A 21024-nucleotide genomic window follows, 5' to 3' on the forward strand; every position below is an offset into this window, starting at 1 on the left:
TAATGTGCAAACAGAGAAGTATACAAGAATTGCCAATTTAATACAGTTAGGACTTTACATGTGTTGCTTACAAATAAGGCAACTGAATGAACATGATTTGCTCTCCAAACCAAAAACCTTCACATACCTCCCCCTTGACACAAGCACACATTATAAAACACAGATCACTGATTAGTATAATTAAGAAACATCTTGGTGATTGACACATATTGCAAATCACCCTTTCAGCTCATGAGATACCAAAGTAGAGTAAAGGAGAGGTCTTGGTTTTTCACAGCTGGATGGGTGTATGTGATCCTCACAGAGATGGGACATGGGTAGGTATCAAAGATCTCCTAAGAAAATGGGTGATTTCTTCAGAGTTTTTGAGTTAATTTTGATAAAGGAATCATTTGATATGGGATTGTGATGTAATTCCTTAAAGCGGTTAAGGATGATCTTGTACAGATGGCTTATCATAGTCACTGAAGAGTAAAAAAATGATCAGATACCAATTACTCTGCAGACCCTTGGGCATCACCAGTCACACCCACGCACACACATACAAACACCACCAGCGCAGTGGGAGGTTACAGCATGTGGATATGTGTTCTGTATGTTTCCATTGTTTGGAAACATTGCTGGGAATATTTCCTAACAGCTGCATGAACATGTGGTATGACCCACACTGCAAAATGGGGTATAAGCAACAGGACACTAAAAGGTATCACTTTCCTGAGCTCTTCTGCCTCTCTCTATCACAGGCCTGTTATCCAGAGCTAAGTAAAAATACTGTGAACCATTTAGTACTTGATCATGGTGTATTTCGTGGAACACCCAATGGAAAGAAAGTATTCTCAGGACACATAAAACCTGTGTTCAGGAACACCAGCCAGGATGTTGTTACATGCATCACAAACACCAGATCATGTGTAGAAGATGACATTACATCTACTGCCCTCCCCAAGAAATCTTCAGTATGTCATGACACTAATGAATTTGAACATTTTTGGTTTTATAGCAGCATCAATAAAACATAAAAACAATCATCCAAGAAAATCTTATGACAATTTCTCTTTCTTGCGTGGTTAATACCAAACTCTGAATGCAGGCAGGAGACTGGATTGTCATTCACAAATGCACATACATATGTATGTGCTCTGTGCATATGCATGGTTATTACAGCATATAAATAGGTGCAGAGAATATATTAAGGTAGACAATGTGCTTTTTAAAAGAGGAGTTTTTTTTTATAAAATGAGAAAGATGTTATTTATAAAATATGACGAAAGACTACATAATCTTATTCTGTACATGAAAATGAAAAGAAAAAGACAGCCGTGAAAAATTAGCAAATGATGAAAGGATAGAGGCCAGTGAATAGAATGGAGTGAGAGGGCACCTAGCAGTGAGACATGAGAGGAATATGGGGAAATAAATACCATGGTAGGATCACAGAAAGATCAGAAAAATGGGATTGAATCTATAGTAAGAGGTAGGTAGACAAAAATATAGAAAGGTCTGGCCATGGAGACAGCTGAACAATAATAAAGGAATAAAGAAAGAGTGGTTAAAGATTTACAGAGGGCTAAACAGATCACATTATAGGACCAAAATAATCATGTATGGAAATTAATTGTTCCTTATAAAATAGAGCAGGAAGATGATTATGCATGCATGCATCAGTGGTACAGCACTAGGGTTTCTACAGAAGGGTAATCTAAGGTAGAGTTTAGTGACTTTAGGTTCCAGTCTGTGATCTTAATGCACATAATGGTAACTCAGGGTACATGCATCTAAGTTTCTGACTGCAGTAACAGGACATATATACAATACCTTGGATATACTACACACAAATATCTAAAAGGGGCCTACTTTTTTTTCAGTTGTTGCTCAAAATACCTACGCTGTATATGAAAACCTACTTCCTCATTAGTCCATGAAAGAAAGAGTGCATAAAAATTATTTTTTATATTTACATTAATTATCTACAAAGAAGCCTCAAACCATACTTGAAATTGTATTCATTTTTCTTTTTGCATGCATAATAGATGCAAAGAATGTTACTACAGTTTTTTTTTTTTGATCTAATACAAATTTGAACATGTTTAGTATGGCTGTATTCCTTTCTATTTTACTTAGAAGAAAAAATAATCAAACATTTCAGAACTATGTCACTAAGAGTTTAGAGTTTGTTTAAATAAAAATACCATCTAAAATCTATTGGCATTTCAATAGTGTTTTTGTTAAAGTGCATTATAGGGAACCCCATCCAGATTACAGAGATGAAATGCCAACTATAAATATAAACCCTAACATACATACAAATAAAAACCAGCAAAAACCATCTCTGGTAAAAAAAATATTTTAAGATATTTTCACACATATTGGTTAAACTTGAAGAAAAAAGTTATATTATCACTAGATAGGTTCATTGTTCTCACATTATTTGGTATCATTAGGGCAGTATTGACCATAAGTATTACTCTGTGGTTTTAGTTTTAGCTCAAATATATTTACGAAAAAATAGGAAAAAATACCTGACGTAACTAAACATGCAAGAGGTCAGCTGCATGGTCAACCAAACACAGAAGGGACTAGATGTTGCAGCTACTGGAGGATAACAGTGGATTGAGAGTGTCACTGAGGTAATGTACGTGTATAAGGAAGCAACGCTTATTACCTCAGGGAGCCAAAGCAAACAGAACTTAAGATCCAATTTACTGTTATCCTTTGACCTTGGTGGTTTCCAATCCTAGAATATAAATGACTAAGTGCCCTTTGACCTTTTGAAGAGTTGTTTATCAAATTCCAGGAAAAAATCTACAGCAAAACATGAATGCTTCACTAAGAGGTCTAATCCTAGCTCTCAGAGACCTTTTGCTACTGGTAATAGTACAATTAGCCTTTGGGATATCTGATATATTACAAAGTCCAAAGCTAAACACAAGGTAGATACTGAGTAAAGGAACGTGTATGTATGCCGAGCTGTGTTCTGCTAACTTTTATCACAGCTCTTTGAACATCTTTTTACTATGTTGCCAGTCAATGGTGATGTACAACAAATTAGATGTGCCTTTTTAAATACTCACCATATCCCATTCACGTTGCTTGCTGAGTGTTGAATTTTTGTAATCTTCCGGCTCTTCTTTTTAATATATTCTGATATAGCTAATCCAGTTTTCCAATCTCACTACTCATCTTGCTGATAGTGCAGCACTCTAGAAGGAATGCATGTGCTACCAATGCATCAGAACTGGTCTAAGTGTGTCACACACTAGTATTTTTGGATGATGTACCAAAGATAAGCTTTGAATATTTTAAAGATTTTGGGTTGAATAAAGATCAGGTCTACAAAGGCCTTGAAACAGAGTTAGATTTCACCCATTCGCTAATATATGCATTCATGAATAAATGTATCCTCTGGTTTAAAAGGGAACTTGTCACAAAAAACACTTGCATGAACTATCATGTGGCACAGGAGTATGCACATGTACTACATAATAGTGATGAAATGGTGAGGGTGAACCTGTTCAGTAAGTCACTGAACTAGAGCTAATATGTGGAAGGTGAAGCTGCATTTTGCTGCATCTGTCAGAGCCTTATCACAAAGTGTTTGCTTCACAACAGAGTCGCTTTAGGGAATATTACTTAACATCTATATACTATAGTAGCCCCCACTCCTCATTCCATGTAAAATGCTAACCTATGACTAAGAAGAATAAAAAACACAAGGAGAAAAAAATGAATGGTATTTGCAGGTTGTACCTTGAGCCATAGTTTCTGCTCTGGAAGCTTAGGCCACAGTAACATTGCTCTGCCTTCCTGTGGGATCATAGGAAAGCTAAGGATTTTATATCCTGTGAGAATGCACATTCTAATGAAATTTGGAATTCTCAGCATTCTTAGGATCCCGCAAGTACACTAAAGCCTAGTAAACACATGAGTAAACTGGACGAAAAATACCTCTTTCAGAGTGATCGCCTCATAATCTGATCATTAGTACACAGCTTGCCCGACAGTTTATGCAAAATTATCCAAAGGGACAAGCACAAAAATTTTTCTCATAGTTTATTCTCGCTCGGCTGAAAAAAAATTGAGTGACCATGACCGTGCATGCTCAGAAACAAAAGAATATAGAACATTACAATACAATACATTAGATCATGTTTGAAGTTGTATTCTGTAATATGATAATTTTCGTAACTTTAGTAACCTCTTCATTTTCAAAATGAGACTAGCATGAAAAAAAAAAAGGACGATCATTCGTCCGATATTCTCATTGTGTGAACGAGGCTTAAGTGACATCAACCTTACCTTGTTGAACAGGCTGGAAATCAACATCCAAGGTAAGTATTGTTTTGTTTTTCAATTTTAGGTTAACAAACTTATGAGGAGGGCTACAAGATAGGGATTAGATTATTATTAATGAAAACTATGCTTAATGGCTAGTAAATCATAAAATATTACAATATTTACAACGTGTTGTTTAATACATGAAAAAAAAAGTCCCTTGAAATGTGTTTTTTCTCTAGTTTACTCCTAATTTAAGTAGAAGTTTGAAAAAAAACTAGGTTCCATCAACTGGAGTTAAATTGATAACCTTTGGCAAAAAATTCTTAAGGTTTACAGATTTAAATTTGCTCACCAAAATAGTGCTAATAAAATTCAATGCAATTCTGGTATTTTTGAAAACTGTGTCAGAAATATGATTGAAAATTGAATATAAGCATCTTATAAGTAACCAAAGGCCATGAAGCATAGCTATAAGTTTGACTGACTTAATCATTGCCTATAAATGTAAGTCTAAACAGCATCATCTTCAGTGAGAATTGAGAAAGCATTTCACAAGCTTTGAGCAGATTTTTTTAACCCCTTAAACTGTCATTCAGCCTTGTAAGTATTGAATATAGATACTAAACAAGCTTTCTGTGGACTTCATTAGTATTTGGCAAACTTCAAAACCAGTGAAAATTTGCTAAAGGCCAATGAAACCAGTTTTTTTTTATTTATTAAGAGACTCTGTCAATCATTGTTAACACTTAAAAGGTTCCTACTTAAAAGCAGCTAGCACAAATGTTTTTGCATTTGGTGTCCAGACAATGTTCCTCTGAGTCTACAGAAAATACCTAGGTCTCATTGAATTCAGGAAATGCAGGGCAAAAAAAGGTAAAAATAGATTTAGAGAAGTGTACAGAAGAGGTTCTCAGGCTAGCGTAGGCAACAGCAAGCATCTTATGATGTTTTGTCTTGGGTAGAAATTTAGATTTACATGTTTACAATGGTTGACAGGTTCACATTTACATTAACCCTGCACTTTCATGAACATCTAGAATAAAAAAATTCTAGATTGGAGCTGAAGGGTTCTTTATAAAAAAACGGAGATAAATATGAAGCTGACCTTATTTTGAAATTGTTAGTTGCTTTGCTGTTGTGCTGGTTTAATAGCTTCAATACATTCTAAGTCACTGATCTGGAACAAGTATGCAGTATATTATGTCATTGCAAAGTCAGACCTCCTGATCCATGCATATGTTCTAGGTCAGTGTCTCAAAGTACTGATCAGAAAGACACTCAGGTAAATAGCACTTTCAGAAGAAGAGGTTAACGATGGCAGTCCTTATATTTCACTCAGCACAGGTTTCCTTAAAAAGTTAGCTGAATCTTTTGAAATGCTGTTTCTATGACTTTCAGATTAATGTTCACTAGCTAAGATTATGCAGTGCCTGTATGTAAGGGCCACATAAAATGGGCCAAGAAAAACATAAGGACACATTATAAAAAAGAAAATTGAATTTTTTTTAAATACCCTGCCCAATATTTTGACCAAGTGCACAAAGATTTGTAATTAATAACAAAAACACTAATGTATAAGGTGTAAAAAAACATGAAAGAAATAAAAAAAACTTTTTTTCACTAAATTGTTTCTAATCTGTCAAAAGCAGAAACTGGTTCCTATGAGCTAGTGCACCCTGTTCCTCTTTGCCCAATATTGGTAAATGTTGTACACAATGGAGATTGCTTGTTCTCATGTGATTGCTATATAATAAATTTTGGCAATTGGTTTCTCATTAGTAACCATAGTGATTAGCACTTCAGCCTTGCAGCACTAGGGTCCTTGGTTCAGCTATCGACCAGGACACTACCTGCATGGAGTTTGCATGTTCCCTCTGTGCTTGTGTGGGTTTCTTTCAGGTACTTCCTCCCACGCACCAAATACATGCTGGTGGGTTAATTTGCTCAACTGAGTGATTCCAAGATGGCTGCCTCACTTCCTAAGCACTTTTAGTCCCCAGGTAGAAAAAACTAGAAAATAAATCAAGAAAATAAAACCAAGAGTTTTAATATTTCAGTCTGTGCATTATAATGTGTTAAAAAAGGTGTTGAGGATTCAGTTTCTTACAGATTGTGGCATTCTACTGTGCTGAAACATTAAAACGAAAAAAACGTTTAAAACAGAAAAGTAACACAAACCAAAAATTCTAGGAGAACCTACATCTGAATAATACAGGGCAGCCAAACAGCCTAGGCTTAATTACTACATTAATTTATTTGTTATCAATCACTAAAGCTACATAGATGAAGGAAAAGGGGCAGCTTTGAGCATCTGAAAGATTGAACGAAGAGGGAAGAGAGAAGCTGAAAACATCCGTCAGGTGCTGCTGTGTTGCCAAGGCAACTAGTCCAGGATACAGTGGCGCGTATTCACGGGGGTGAGCCTCTCTGGCATCTCTCTTCCATCCATCATTCAAAGGGTTAACCCTTAACTAGTCGGCTCCCAAACCATTCATTAGGAACAAGTGGTGCCTGTGAGGATAGCAATGCACTGGGCAATTATTTGTATCTGGTAGGAGAAATCATGCAACGGATGTGGCCTCTTTTATGCAAGAAAAAAGCCTTAAATCTTTTCCCTACAGTGAAAGCATTGTTAAACCTGTGGCTTCCAGACATTATCCAGGCTTATGCACTCCCATATACGTTTCACCAAGGCTGCACTATAATTATTGGAGAGAGCTTTCTAGGAAACAGGAGACACAATATACTTATCTGTATACACATGTGGCCTAGTCTTTCATTTAAAAAGTACAATGCAGTAACCCATAGCGATTAATCAAAACTATTTTTACTCAACAGTTAGAAACGTTGCTATGGGTTACTGCGGTTTAAGCATTATCACTGTTATTTGAAATTATTTTTTGAATAATTTGGGCCAGGGATAGACACATTAAAGAGCCATTTACATTTGTGTGGTGCTTTAATGCATGTACATTGTAATAAGGCAGGGCCCTCTGTTTCCACTTTCTTGTACCAAATTGTATGGTAACTGTAATGTCTACCTTCATTTTGTAAAGTGCTGCGCAAACTGTTGGCGCTATATAAACCCTGTATAAAAATAATGGTCTGCCCACATCCAAATAGTCGCAAAACTTGGACGTGCCACAAAACTTGATATAGTGTAGCATGGTGCATTGTAGCATGCTATACCACCTGTATTGTCTTAGTGCATTGTGGTGTCATTCAGAATGATGTGCACCGCAATGCATTGCAAGTCTTCCCTTAGAAAAAAATGAAAAAAGTTTACAATGCCTGTAGTAAATATAGCACTTCTGTCACTCCTTTCATGTGAGTTATACATCTAAATGGCCATTGCTCTAGATAACGCCCTCATTTTTCTATACTTACATTGCCTTGCATTCCATCTATTAAAGAGGAGGCTAATTAGTTCTCACATTGAAATATTTTCTAATGTGACAAGATTCACTCCATTTGTGCCGTGCCTCTTTAACCTCGTGTGTCTTCTTGCTCTTCAGTTTCCAAACTGCAAACTTTTAAGCTGTCCTCACTCAGCATCTCAGCAACGACTGGAGCAAATGGAAAATCTGAGGGATTTGCTGTTGACCTTTCCCAGATAAGACATGTGAATAATGTGCAGTGTCCTTTACACAGGGATATTGCTGATTTTATTCCAGCCAACAATATCCTTTCTGCTGCCCAGGACAGAAATGATTAGCTCCAAGTGAGCAGGTGCGCCAGAACAACCAAAAAGCTTGTGTAAACAAGATATAACGGGAAATAAAAAAAAACCATGCATCTGCAGCTACAATATAAGTATGTTGCTTAAAACTAATTTTCACAAGCTGGTTATGGAGCTAAAAACATAACAAGTGTTTACTTATCTACATATCCATCAGACGTATTCAATAAACAATGAGAAGAGCAGTTATGATATGCAAAGTACAGAAACCTAGAGCAACCAACTGGATTTCATTGATCAAATTATAGTAATCTAAAAGCTTATTGACAGCTTTAGGCAGCTGCACATCATTTGTTGCTCTTTTTATTGCCTTTCTGAATACAACTGTATATAAACTTTTTTTGCAGCGTTGTATGCAAAAAAAAAAAAAGAAGCAGAATCTTTAAAATCATTAACATTTACAAAGAACCGAATAAACCGTAAACCAGTGTTTACAGCTGCAGTAGAAATAAATGAATTCAGGAGAGTACTCCTCTACTTCTAGTGAATGACATGATGCTCCATGCTGGGAGTTCTTGAAAATGTCTGGTATCATTTGGACCTCACATACTGAGCTCCAGTTCCATAATGAATATATCCACAAATACGGGACAACATGTGGATATTACTCTTTGTGGCTTTTGGTAATGCTGGTACTGTAACCTTTACTTAAAATATTTCTATTTAACATCTGTGTTCTTCTCTGTTCTTGCATGCTGTGTTACGTGATATGCATAGTCCTATTTGTTTTAGTTCTGGGAAAACAAGAAGTGTTAAAGCATCCCCCACCCACCCTCAGTTAGGTGCTTATGAGCAGTGAAAGGAGAGCCATCAAACCACTGTTGAGTATGTAGGATGTATGGTTGGATAATGGCAATGCATGAAGGTGTAGTAATTGGTTTTAAACACTTACACACTGAAGTCTTCTGGTTGCTGTCTTTGTTGGGGAGAAGTTTGACTCCTCTAGATTTCATCTCCATTTGCTTTTTCACTGGAAGGATTTTGAAAATGTAACTGTTAGGTGTATATCTAACTCAAATGCACAATTACTTGTTCTGTAGACTCAACAAACCCAAAACTCAGTGTACAGCTATCTAAAAGTAAATATCTAAAAGTAAATAAGCTGTCTAACTTTTCTTAAAGTGGTTGTAAACTTTTGACATGAAATATGAACAAAGCATGTGTACTTGGGCCAATCCAGAGCACCAAGTGTCAATTCTGTCTGCTGCCTCTTTCCTCTGCTATTTGCATGTCAGGAAAGGTTAAAACCTGCAACCTTTGCTGGGTCCAGCACTGTCTGTTCTTACTGAGCCACCTGGGATGCTGGACAGCTCCCTGGACAAGTCCTTGAAGGATACTACAGTGAACCTTGCTTCTCTTGAACCTTTAACCCTTTGATCCTCCCATGAATTTCCTATTTAAGCCATGCCTCTGCACTTCCTGTTTGCCAGATTATTGCGCTCTCTCCAGCCAATATCTTGCTCTTGTCACACCTGCTGCAGTCCGTATCTTCATTACCACTTGTTACTTACCTTTGGCTTGTTCCTTGACTATGCTTTTGCTTGATCCCAACCTGCAACCACTTGTTACCAACCTTTGGCTTGCTTACTGACTATACTCCTGCTATCCCTACCTGCTATATTTGCTATTGGACCCCAGCTTGCTCTCCTCCTGGTGGAGCTATCCTGAGGACTGCAACCTGGTAATAACATGCAGAAAAACCCATCTCCACCATCAGGGGCTCTGGTGAACACCTGTTAGCAGTTAGACTCTTCACCTCGGGTGAGCCTGTGTCATCTTTCAGGTTGACCGACTTCTATACTTACCCAGCTGGTCGATGGGAGCCTCTCTACTGCTGACGCTACTGGCCTCCAAGCCTGACTTCAGACCGTGGCACTGCATAAGTAACATCTGACAAGTTTTCCTGATACCAAGATGTAAAAAGATGACAGGAAAGGGAGCTCGAGCGCACAACCTGCGATTGACAGCCTCAGCTCTGCTGCCCTGTGCTGTGCGAAGAGGGGTGTGTCCCTTTCCTCCCATCAACTCTCCTCACTGAGTTCTGAAAAGCATAATTTCAGCTCCCTGCTACCTGCTTTCTGAATTCTCAGACAAGCTGTAAACATTCTGGACTTTGAACAGCTGTAGAGATGAAAAGACTGCAGATAAACTGGTACAACATATGTTGGAGAGGTTTTTTTTATCTCTGTGTACCACTTGTGCCATTTCACTGAAAGTATATGAAAGGGTTTACAACCACTTTAACTTTCTTTAAACCTATTATATTGTAAACATAAATGCAAACATAAATTAAAAACATACTTTTTAAAAACATAAATGCATAGAATATCCAGTTGGTAAAAATCACATGCTATATTAACATGGTTGGATGAAAAGACAAATATTTGTTTTGTGTCCAGAAGCAAATAGATTGATTGGGCATGTCTTTTTATACAGATCTAGATCCCCACATCTAATAGGATCCCACGCGCCATATATTAGGTTTCATGCATAAAAACACAGGACAGAACACATTTATATGTGCAGATTTGGCATTTAAAAATTATTTTCATTCCACATTTCTGACAGTCATAGTCCATAATTCTGAAACCTCAAATGTGAAATAAATTGTCCCTGTGAAGCTCATTATGAAGTGAGAGAAGAGCACAAAAGAGATCTACAACCTCTAATGTACAACTACAATAAATAATAATACATACAAAGCAACCTGTATGCATTTGTTGTATTAACCTTTCTCAATATATTTTAGATGCTAATTGAAAATAATGATCAATTAAAAAATGACAGCAAAACACATCAATATATAGACTACATTTATAGGCCGTTGATTTAAATATAGGTATGGGGTCACATGTCCAGAAACTTGTAAATGACTATATTGCTATTGTTCTGTAAAAATGGTATAAGAGCAGCAGTTTTTTTTTTAATAATAATTATGATGAATACTAGCTGTGATGGGACTTAATGTAATCTACTGTATGCATGTAGATTCAGATTTCAAAATATAAGCCTTTTATGGAAAGAAAACAGATACTACAACTGAATTTAATTGACATCCATGAAGGGATCATATTCTGTAAATGAAAATAGTCGACATCCGCCATTGTAGTATGCTATTATTGTTTACACTCTGCAGTGTATTAAAGGGTCAGGTCACCCATTTAAAGCTGATCTGTAGACAACTTAATTAAGTGGGCAGTAGTTATAGACGTTCATTAGTTGCAGTTCAACCTTCAAACTAACAGTAATACTGTATATCTTCCACGTGTAGCACACAGACCCCTCATGGGTCTTGCCATTTGTCCCAGGTTCTTTTTATATGTTGAGTGTACAGCAGCCAGGCACACAACAGCTTCTCACCTTCTCTATGCAATAACCAGGCAGAAAGTCTATTTTTAGGATTTATTGCTTCAAGAACCTGGATAGTGTGTAGGGTTAGCCTTGGGATATTTCAAATGCAGTGCAATCAGTGGACATTATATGGTAGTAACTAAACTCTTCAGGATGAATCTCTTGTAATAGAAGTTAGTGAACATTCAGCTTAGGGGACTCCCTCTTTGGAAGCAGCCCTAAGCCAGCAACTCTGGATCAGTCTTTCTAAAGTCAGACAGCGGAGATCTCTCTAGGATCTCTCTCTCAAGCATCTACTCACTATGTCTCTGTATACATGGATGCCTCCTTCCAGTACCAGCCAGACATGGCACTGTGAGCTTTCAGGCCAAATCACAAGCAAACTTTCTCCTGACGTTTTCCACTACTTCAGCAATAGGCCCCTCCAGCTCTCCCTGAACTGGGACCTCAATGATCCTTCTCCAGTCCTCAGCTAAGTAGCCTAGAAGGGCAGACAGCCCCTCCAGGCTGGGTCTCTCTCTACTAGGACAAAGACCCTGCTGTTCCAGGCCACTGACTATTTATACACACATCAGCCCCTGCTGGTCATCCCCCTGACCAGGGATTGACTGAGGTTGTATGAATATTCATTCCAGGGTATACCTCTCCCAACCCACTATATTCTAGAACCTACTAGAAACAAGGGGGGACAATTGAGCCTGCAGCCAGCTGGACTCAGAACAGCCAAAAACAATCAAATCCTGCTCTACTAGCTACAGAGGAACCAAAATAATTAATTTACCTAATCGTACTAGCATGCTAACTAGGAGGGTGCCACAAATGAAACCTACCATTTTTTATTTTTTATTAATTTGCAGTTATTTTTAATCCTCTTTGATGGAACAAGGGAATTTAGGACTTGTGTGCTAGGTGAAAGTAGGAATTTTGGAAAGGGATAAGTACAAATAGTTACCTTATTTCTCGCCCCTGAACAGCTGTCACTTTCCTCCTCTGTCTGATGCACCTGGGATTACTGGTCCTGCATTGTACACGATGATGCTGGAGAGGTGACTAGGCATACAGAGTGGAGGAGTGGAGAGTGGAGGGGATTACCATCACTGGTTTGTTTATAGGTCACAATGTGAAGAGGAATTTCCCTTTAGATATATTAGTTGTATTTTAGCCTTGATTTCCATTATGTCTGTATGGCATGACTATTCATGTTTTTTATCATATTTCACTTTTGGACTTTATTTTTCACTGTGTTGACACAGGAAGGTTATGGTTCATATTTGATGGACTGATTAGGGATTGGACTTCACTGTTGTTGTAGTATGTGATTTTTCTTAATAGCACTTTCATATTATATTATTTTATACATCTTCAGGGGAGGGTGTTGATTGTGTTGTGGGGAGTTAAATTTTATATTAGAAAATTTGGAGGTGGTTTTTGATTTGAACATGTTTGTATCCTGCCTATATAGTGTCCTCCTTTAGTTAGATTTGCAGGATAAATTTAGTTTTTGGACTCACTGTAGTCAGTGGAGTGGCAATTTATTGTTTTTGTTTGGTGAGGGCATCCTAAACTAGGTATTTTATTTCTCCTACCTGCTTCTGGGAAAGGTTTCCAGAATATAGAGCAGGAGGAGTCAAATATTACGTTATGAATATTTATCATGCCTCAGCCAATCCCTGGAAAAGGGAGTCCAGAAGGTAGCTGGGGGTGTGATAAATGCATGGGAGGCCTGGTTCCTATTTTCCTGGGTCTGCTACCCCCTGGAAGCAGCTGGAGTGTGCTGAGAAACTGTAGTTTGAAGGCCAGGAGAAGATTGCTCAAGGGTACTGTTCTGAAGTCCTGGCCTGGAGAAGGATCTTTTATATCCCTTACTGAGGAATATCCTGTAGAAGCTGGGTGGCAGTCAGTTCCTGCAACATTGTAAGACCTACTGTGGGACTGCAGTTTGCAGCTATAAGGATTTGTGCTAGGAGTTTACACTCCTATTGATCCTTTTGGAGTATCCTGAACCCCTCTCCTGCTTCAAGTTATTCAACAATAAATCCAAAAGCAAAGGCATCACCTAGATTCAAACTGTATTGTCAGTGTGCAATGAACTGTGCTTGTAATTGGCAACCACTGTACTAGCTAGGGAGAACTGGGGTAATCTACAGCACCCCCTGTGGGGGTGAACACCATACCTCCTAACTATTATGTAGAGCAGCATTCACTATTCTAATTCTAATTGTCTGTGTAACCAACCATAGTTTCAATCATACTGTGTATCATTGAACAGTGTACTCTGGAGGCTTCAGTTTTTTCAATTTTAATGACCTACTGAGGTAACCCATGGCATATATACATGCTTTCGCTATGACAGTACAAAGGTATACAGTTACCCATAGCAATTAAACCAGCTGTTCTCTGCAGTAAAAAGTTTCCAATAAATGGGATATTGCATTTGTACCTTTATTTTCACTTAAATGAGGACTATAATGATCCCATTTAATTAAGTTCCATCTCCCAGTATGTATTCATAATAATTTACTATTATCATGACAGGAATAGTGGAACTAATTCATTTAACACTGCTTTATAAGAAAATCAACCGGTCGTAGGTTTTGTGCTGACCCTTGCACATAGTGAGTCTCAGTGACTATACTAGCATATTTTCTTATTAAAAGCATTGCCTTCTAATCCATTTTTTCAGCAGCTGCCAACAAAACGCTGCAATCACTTTGGCAGCAAATTCTCTGCTATTACACATTCACAAAGCAGTGAATAGCTGAAGTGGCTAGAATTGTATCCTTTGTAGCACTCTGTCCCTCTGTTAGTCTTCCATACACACTAGAGGAACCTACAAGGACTCTCATTGTGTTTAGCCAACCGGTTTCCCAAAAGTGGCCAAATGAAAAAAAAAGAGCACAAACCAATAAAGCATCCACCCTGTTGATCAACCAATAAGATTTTGTAATGAGATTGCTGCGGGTTGCACAAATGCACAGTGCTGGGAGACTCCCTGCAGGAGGATTTAATACCTTGAAAGCATAACAAGGGCTGAAAAATATATTAAAATCTGAATCATTACTGATGTAAAGGACACACTGGGGATATTCTAAGTGTTTCTGTGCAGATTGTTCTACCAGCGGCAATAAGGAAGAAAAAAAATATCATGTAGCTAAAATACCCTACTAATTCACATAAATGAAATCCTTCATCTATAATTTATAGGGCCAGCTTTTTATCTAATTAAACAAAAGTAAGACCAAAACAAATAAGTAATATCACATTATGTTCACCTATTCCCTAAATACACACGCATAATAGGTGAGAATTTTCTGAACCTTGGGTGTTTTAGAGGTCTTTAAACAGGAAGAATTTGCTTGTATAGACGTACAGCAATCCCAGTCAGCATCCTTTATCTAAACCTCACTCCAAACATGCCATGACATTAGGCTCTGCTTCCAGAAGATACCTTTGTTAATCTCATGCAAGTCATATCATCAACCATTCCAAAATCTGATGGCCCATGGGCATTATTAATTAGGATGCATTTCAAGCAGGTGGCAACAAATAGGATTTGGGTTTTATTATGGGATTACATGCATTGGATCTAGTTGAACATTAATCTGTTGAGTCTGCCTAAGCAGAAGAGGTATTTACATATATTTTAGTTGTGCTGGTTTCACCCTGTCTTTATGCTTCGTGGGGAACTATAACCTGTATTATGAAGCTTAATGAACCACTTTGCTCCGAGACCTAATACATAGTATTTGTTTCTGTCGCTCCCACTCTAAAGATAAGAAACGTGTGTACATGTCCATTTTCCCACTATTCACAGTGGCTTGGCAATGGATCTGTTTAAGCGACATATCTTGTTTCGCTGCTCTAAGTGTGCCATAAGCTTAACAGAGTTGATTTGCACCACTTTTGCTTTGCTTTAGCAAATGGAAAAAAGTACTTTCCCCTAGTGTTTCAATGCTTATACTTACATGTCAATATAGATGACCTGAGGATGTTGCACATGTGCAGGCGAGCCCATAGGGGCTTTGAAGGACATTGATAAAAGGAGGTAGAAGGAAACTAGTCACAATTTGTTAGAACTGCTGGCTTTCATTGATGAGATCTTAGCACTATTGATTTCAGCACAGGAAAGGCAGTTATAGTTCTGTTGCGGTTCAGTTAGCTAATTTAGAGGGTTACCATACTGTATGCATACTGCATATGCATACAGTATGTGGAATTTGTATCTGCCATAGGATTTATAATTTTGTTTAGCCAATTTTCACTCATGCACCTTGGCTAGACAGCACAGCCAGAAAGGTGTCACCACTGTTAAGAGTTTATACATTGCTGTCACCTCCAATCCTGCAGGCTTCAGATTGAACAACAAGGAGCAGCAACATGTTGATCAATCCTCAGCTCTGCTCATTTTTTTTCTCTGTAAGCATGTTCCCTGTCATCATATCTGCTGCTTTGCAAAGGATAACAGGTGGCTGATATCAAAAGAGATTCTTTAGATTGTAAGTCCCACGTGCAGGGCCCTCCTATTCCTTCTGTATTGAACTGTATTGTAATTGTACTGTGCCCTTTATATTGTAAAGCACTGCGTAAACTGTTGGCGCTATAGAAATCCTGCATTATAATAATAATAATAATAATAATGCTTTTGCTAATCATAAGTAAAACACCTCTTAACCGCTTTACCTTTGCCCTATAGCAGGAATACTGCTAGATGGCAGCATGCAGGGGCGGACTGACCATTTGGAAATTCGGGCACTGCCCGAGGGCCCGGGGTCAGTAGGGGGCCTCATGAGATGCCCCGGTACCTTTTTCATAGGCTTTCTGAGTTTGGGCAAGGACACAGGGGCCCCATGATCCTCTATGGCCCGGGGGCCCCATGAGTTGTCAGTCCACCCCTGGCGGCATGGGTTCACAAAATCATGTGTACATATATACGTGATTTCACATTTATGAGTAGGGCGTGCCCAACCCGTGCCACTATTCGCGGCCTCAGCTGTCAATCACTGGGCCCTGGCCAGTGATTACTCGCTGGCACCTGGTGATCACTGAGTAATACCAACAGGGGGAGATAACTGTATGTAAACAATACAGTTCTCTCCCCTGTCAGTTCCTGCACACTGCTTTGCAGGACTCTGCATAGCAGCCATGCAAAGCAGTGTGCTTACAGTGAAACACACACACAGACAACACAGTAAAACACACACAGCACACAGTTAACCCTTTGATCACCCCAGTTGCTAGATGTTAACCCCTTCCTGACCAGTGCCATTTGTACAGTGTCAGTGCTTTTTATTAGCACTGATCACTGTATTGGTGTCATTGAGGATGTCAGCGACACCAAGGCAGTTCCCCCCAGTGTCAGAATGCCTGCCGCAGTCCTGCTAAAAGTCACTGATTTCTGCCATTACTAGTAAAAACAAATTCCAGTATCTATACTGCCATTTATAAATGCTATAACTTTCACGTAAACCAAGTAACCAAGTCAAAAAATATTGTTTTTTTTCTCAAAATTGTCAGGTTTTTTTTTTATAGCACAAAAAAAACGCACAGGTGATCGAATACCACCAAAAGAAAGCTCTCTTCGTAGAGAAAAAAAGGACATACACTTAATTTGGGTGCAGCGTTGCATGACCACGCAATTGTCAGTTAAAGTAATACAGTGCCGTAATGCAAAAAATGGCCTGGTCAGGAAAGGGGGAGGGGGGTAAATCCTCTGGAGGACAAGTGGTTAAATTGCTTTTATAGGAGTACACAACATCAATAAAATGGTGTGTATCTGCTGAAAGTTCTGCTTTAAGTAATACAATGAGGTTAAAAGTTAAAGTGATACTAAAGTCTTGTTTTTTGTTTTGTTTTTTTGTTTTTTTTAAATACCAAACATGTCATACTTACGTGCAAAGTGATTTTGCACAGGGCTGTGCTGATCCTCCTCTGCTTGGGTCCCCTGCCAGCACTCCTGGCCCCTTTCTATCCTGTCAAGGGCCCCCATAGCAAGCGGCTTACTATGGGGGCACCCAAGCAGGCACGCTCCTGAGTGTGACTCTGCGTGTCCATTCACAGAAAGAGCCGCGGCTTGGCCCCACCCCCTCCCTCTCCTGATTGGCTCACTGTCTGTGATTTCCGCAGGCAATCTGGAATGAGAATCCCTGGAAAGCTGAAGCTTTCGTGGATATCCCTGGATCAGGATGGGCTCAGGTAAGTGTTGGGAGGGGGGGGGGGCTGCTGCGCACAGAAAGTTTTTTTTACCTTCATGCATACAATGCATGAAGGTAAAAAAAACCTTGAGCCTTTAAAACCACTTTCAGTGTTAGGGTTAGATAAAGTGATGATTTTTAGGGTTAGATTAAAATATTTTCACCTTTGTAGCCAAATTAGGGTATAACCTACTTTTTTATTTTAACCACTAGCCTACAGGGCACTTATACCCCCTTCCTGCCCAGGCCAATTTCCAGCTCTCAGCGCTGTCACACTTTTTGTGACAGATAGAGCTTCATTTTGGTGGTATTTAATCACCTCTGGGTTTTTTATTTTTTCTTAAACAAACCAAAAACCACTGAAAATTTTGAAAAAAAAAATATTTCTTAGTTTTTGTTATAAAATATTAATTAACCATGTCTGTACTGTGCTGACAGATCTCATTATTGACTGTAAATTAGACCTGAAAATAGTCTGTCCTAACAAAGGATAAAAGTACTGGGCTTCTCCACTGTATGTTATTGAAGGGAAATAGAGATGAGCGAATCGAAGTATCCGAAGTGGAATTCGAGTCGAATATCGGAAAAATTTCGATTCGTGCCGAATCCGAAAAACAGCCTAATTCGGACGCGCGAATCGAAATTTTTCCGAAAATGGCGGCTGACATGTGCGGCGACGGAGCGGGGATGTCGGGGAAGGCGCGCAGACAAGGCGCGCTGCCCCATAATGCATTCCTCAACGACATGTGATCGCATCAGCCAATCAGCAGCCAGCCAGCCAGCACTGTGTAATGGTCGAGGTATATATAGCGGCCATTTTGGAAATCTTCATTTGCCTGCAGTCATTGAACAGAGGCAGACCGCTCTGTACTAGGGACAGGGACAGAGTTAGGGCCACAGAAACGAGAATTGGGGACAGAGAGAAGTTACTTAGGGACAGAGAACCATTACTCAGGGACACAGACTTGTTAATGAGGGCCACAGAATCGTTATTTAGGGACAAAGAAACGCTAGTTAGGGCCACAGAATTCATACTCAGGGACAGACAGAATTGTTACTCAGTGCCAGAGAATTGTTACTTAGGGCCACAGAAACGTTATTAGGGCCACAGAATTTTTACTCAGGGACAGACAGAATTGTTACTGAGTGCCAGAGAATTGTTACTCAGGGACAGACAGAATTGTTACTGAGTGCCAGAGAATTCTTACTCAGGGCCACAGAATTCATTCTCAGGGACAGACAGAATTGTTACTCAGGGACAGACAGAATTGTTACTGAGTGCCAGAGAATTGTTACTCAGGGACAGACAGAATTGTTACTGAGTGCCAGAGAATTGTTACTCAGGGACAGACAGAATTGTTACTGAGTGCCAGAGAATTGTTACTCAGGGACAGACAGAATTGTTACTGAGTGCCAGAGAATTGTTACTCAGGGACAGACAGAATTGTTACTGAGTGCCAGAGAATTGTTACTCAGGGACAGACAGAATTGTTACTGAGTGCCAGAGAATTGTTACTCAGGGACAGACAGAATTGTTACTGAGTGCCAGAGAATTGTTACTCAGGGACAGACAGAATTGTTACTGAGTGCCAGAGAATTGTTACTCGCACAGACACAAAATTGTTACTTGCACAGACACAGAATTGTTACTCGCGCAGACACAGAATTGTTACTCAGGGCCACAGAATTCATACTCAGGGACAGACAGAATTGTTACTGAGTGCCAGAGAATTGTTACTCAGGGACAGACAGAATTGTTACTGAGTGCCAGAGAATTGTTACTCAGGGACAGACAGAATTGTTACTGAGTGCCAGAGAATTGTTACTCGCACAGACACAAAATTGTTACTTGCACAGACACAGAATTGTTACTCGCACAGACACAGAATTGTTACTCAGGGCCACAGAATTCATACTCAGGGACAGACAGAATTGTTACTGAGCGCCAGAGAATTGTTACTCAGGGACAGACAGAATTGTTACTGAGTGCCAGAGAATTGTTACTCAGGGACAGACAGAATTGTTACTGAGTGCCAGAGAATTGTTACTCAGGGACAGACAGAATTGTTACTGAGTGCCAGAGAATTGTTACTCAGGGACAGACAGAATTGTTACTGAGTGCCAGAGAATTGTTACTCGCACAGACACAAAATTGTTACTTGCACAGACACAGAATTGTTACTCGCACAGACACAGAATTGTTACTCAGGGCCACAGAATTCATACTCAGGGACAGACAGAATTGTTACTGAGTGCCAGAGAATTGTTACTCAGGGACAGACAGAATTGTTACTGAGTGCCAGAGAATTGTTACTCAGGGACAGACAGAATTGTTACTGAGTGCCAGAGAATTGTTACTCGCACAGACACAAAATTGTTACTTGCACAGACACAGAATTGTTACTCGCACAGACACAGAATTGTTACTCAGGGCCACAGAATTCATACTCAGGGACAGACAGAATTGTTACTGAGTGCCAGAGAATTGTTACTCAGGGACAGACAGAATTGTTACTGAGTGCCAGAGAATTGTTACTCAGGGACAGACAGAATTGTTACTGAGTGCCAGAGAATTGTTACTCGCACAGACACAAAATTGTTACTTGCACAGACACAGAATTGTTACTCGCACAGACACAGAATTGTTACTCAGGGCCACAGAATTCATACTCAGGGACAGACAGAATTGTTACTGAGTGCCAGAGAATTGTTACTCAGGGACAGACAGAATTGTTACTGAGTGCCAGAGAATTGTTACTCAGGGACAGACAGAATTGTTACTGAGTGCCAGAGAATTGTTACTCGCACAGACACAAAATTGTTACTTGCACAGACACAGAATTGTTACTCGCACAGACACAGAATTGTTACTCAGGGCCACAGAATTCATACTCAGGGATAGACAGAATTGTTACTGAGTGCCAGAGAATTGTTACTCAGGGACAGACAGAATTGTTACTGAGTGCCAGAGAATTGTTACTCAGGGACAGACAGAATTGTTACTGAGTGCCAGAGAATTGTTACTCAGGGACAGACAGAATTGTTACTGAGTGCCAGAGAATTGTTACTCAGGGACAGACAGAATTGTTACTGAGTGCCAGAGAATTGTTACTCAGGGACAGACAGAATTGTTACTGAGTGCCAGAGAATTGTTACTCAGGGACAGACAGAATTGTTACTGAGTGCCAGAGAATTGTTACTCGCACAGACACAAAATTGTTACTTGCACAGACACAGAATTGTTACTCGCGCAGACACAGAATTGTTACTCAGGGCCACAGAATTCATACTCAGGGACAGACAGAATTGTTACTGAGTGCCAGAGAATTGTTACTCAGGGACAGACAGAATTGTTACTGAGTGCCAGAGAATTGTTACTCAGGGACAGACAGAATTGTTACTGAGTGCCAGAGAATTGTTACTCGCACAGACACAAAATTGTTACTTGCACAGACACAGAATTGTTAC

At 39.2% G+C, this 21024-nt stretch overlaps 1 protein-coding gene across 3 annotated transcripts in view; it reads right to left on the reverse strand.

Moving 5' to 3' along the window:
* CSMD2 (CUB and Sushi multiple domains 2) overlaps positions 1-21024 on the reverse strand; it is a 1275366-nt gene that overhangs the window by 426192 nt on the left and 828150 nt on the right. For all 3 annotated transcript variants that reach the window (XM_089673879.1, XM_089673878.1, XM_089673880.1), the window contains exon 7: positions 8907-8984. In XM_089673879.1, the coding sequence (XP_089530005.1) occupies positions 8907-8984 (78 nt within the window). The remainder of the gene's footprint in view (positions 1-8906; positions 8985-21024) is intronic.

This window comes from Staurois parvus, unplaced genomic scaffold, assembly GCF_062004578.1.
Source record: "Staurois parvus isolate SC_StPar_1 unplaced genomic scaffold, SC_StPar_1.0 ptg000145l, whole genome shotgun sequence".
In the NCBI taxonomy this organism is placed as follows: Eukaryota; Metazoa; Chordata; class Amphibia; order Anura; family Ranidae; genus Staurois; species Staurois parvus.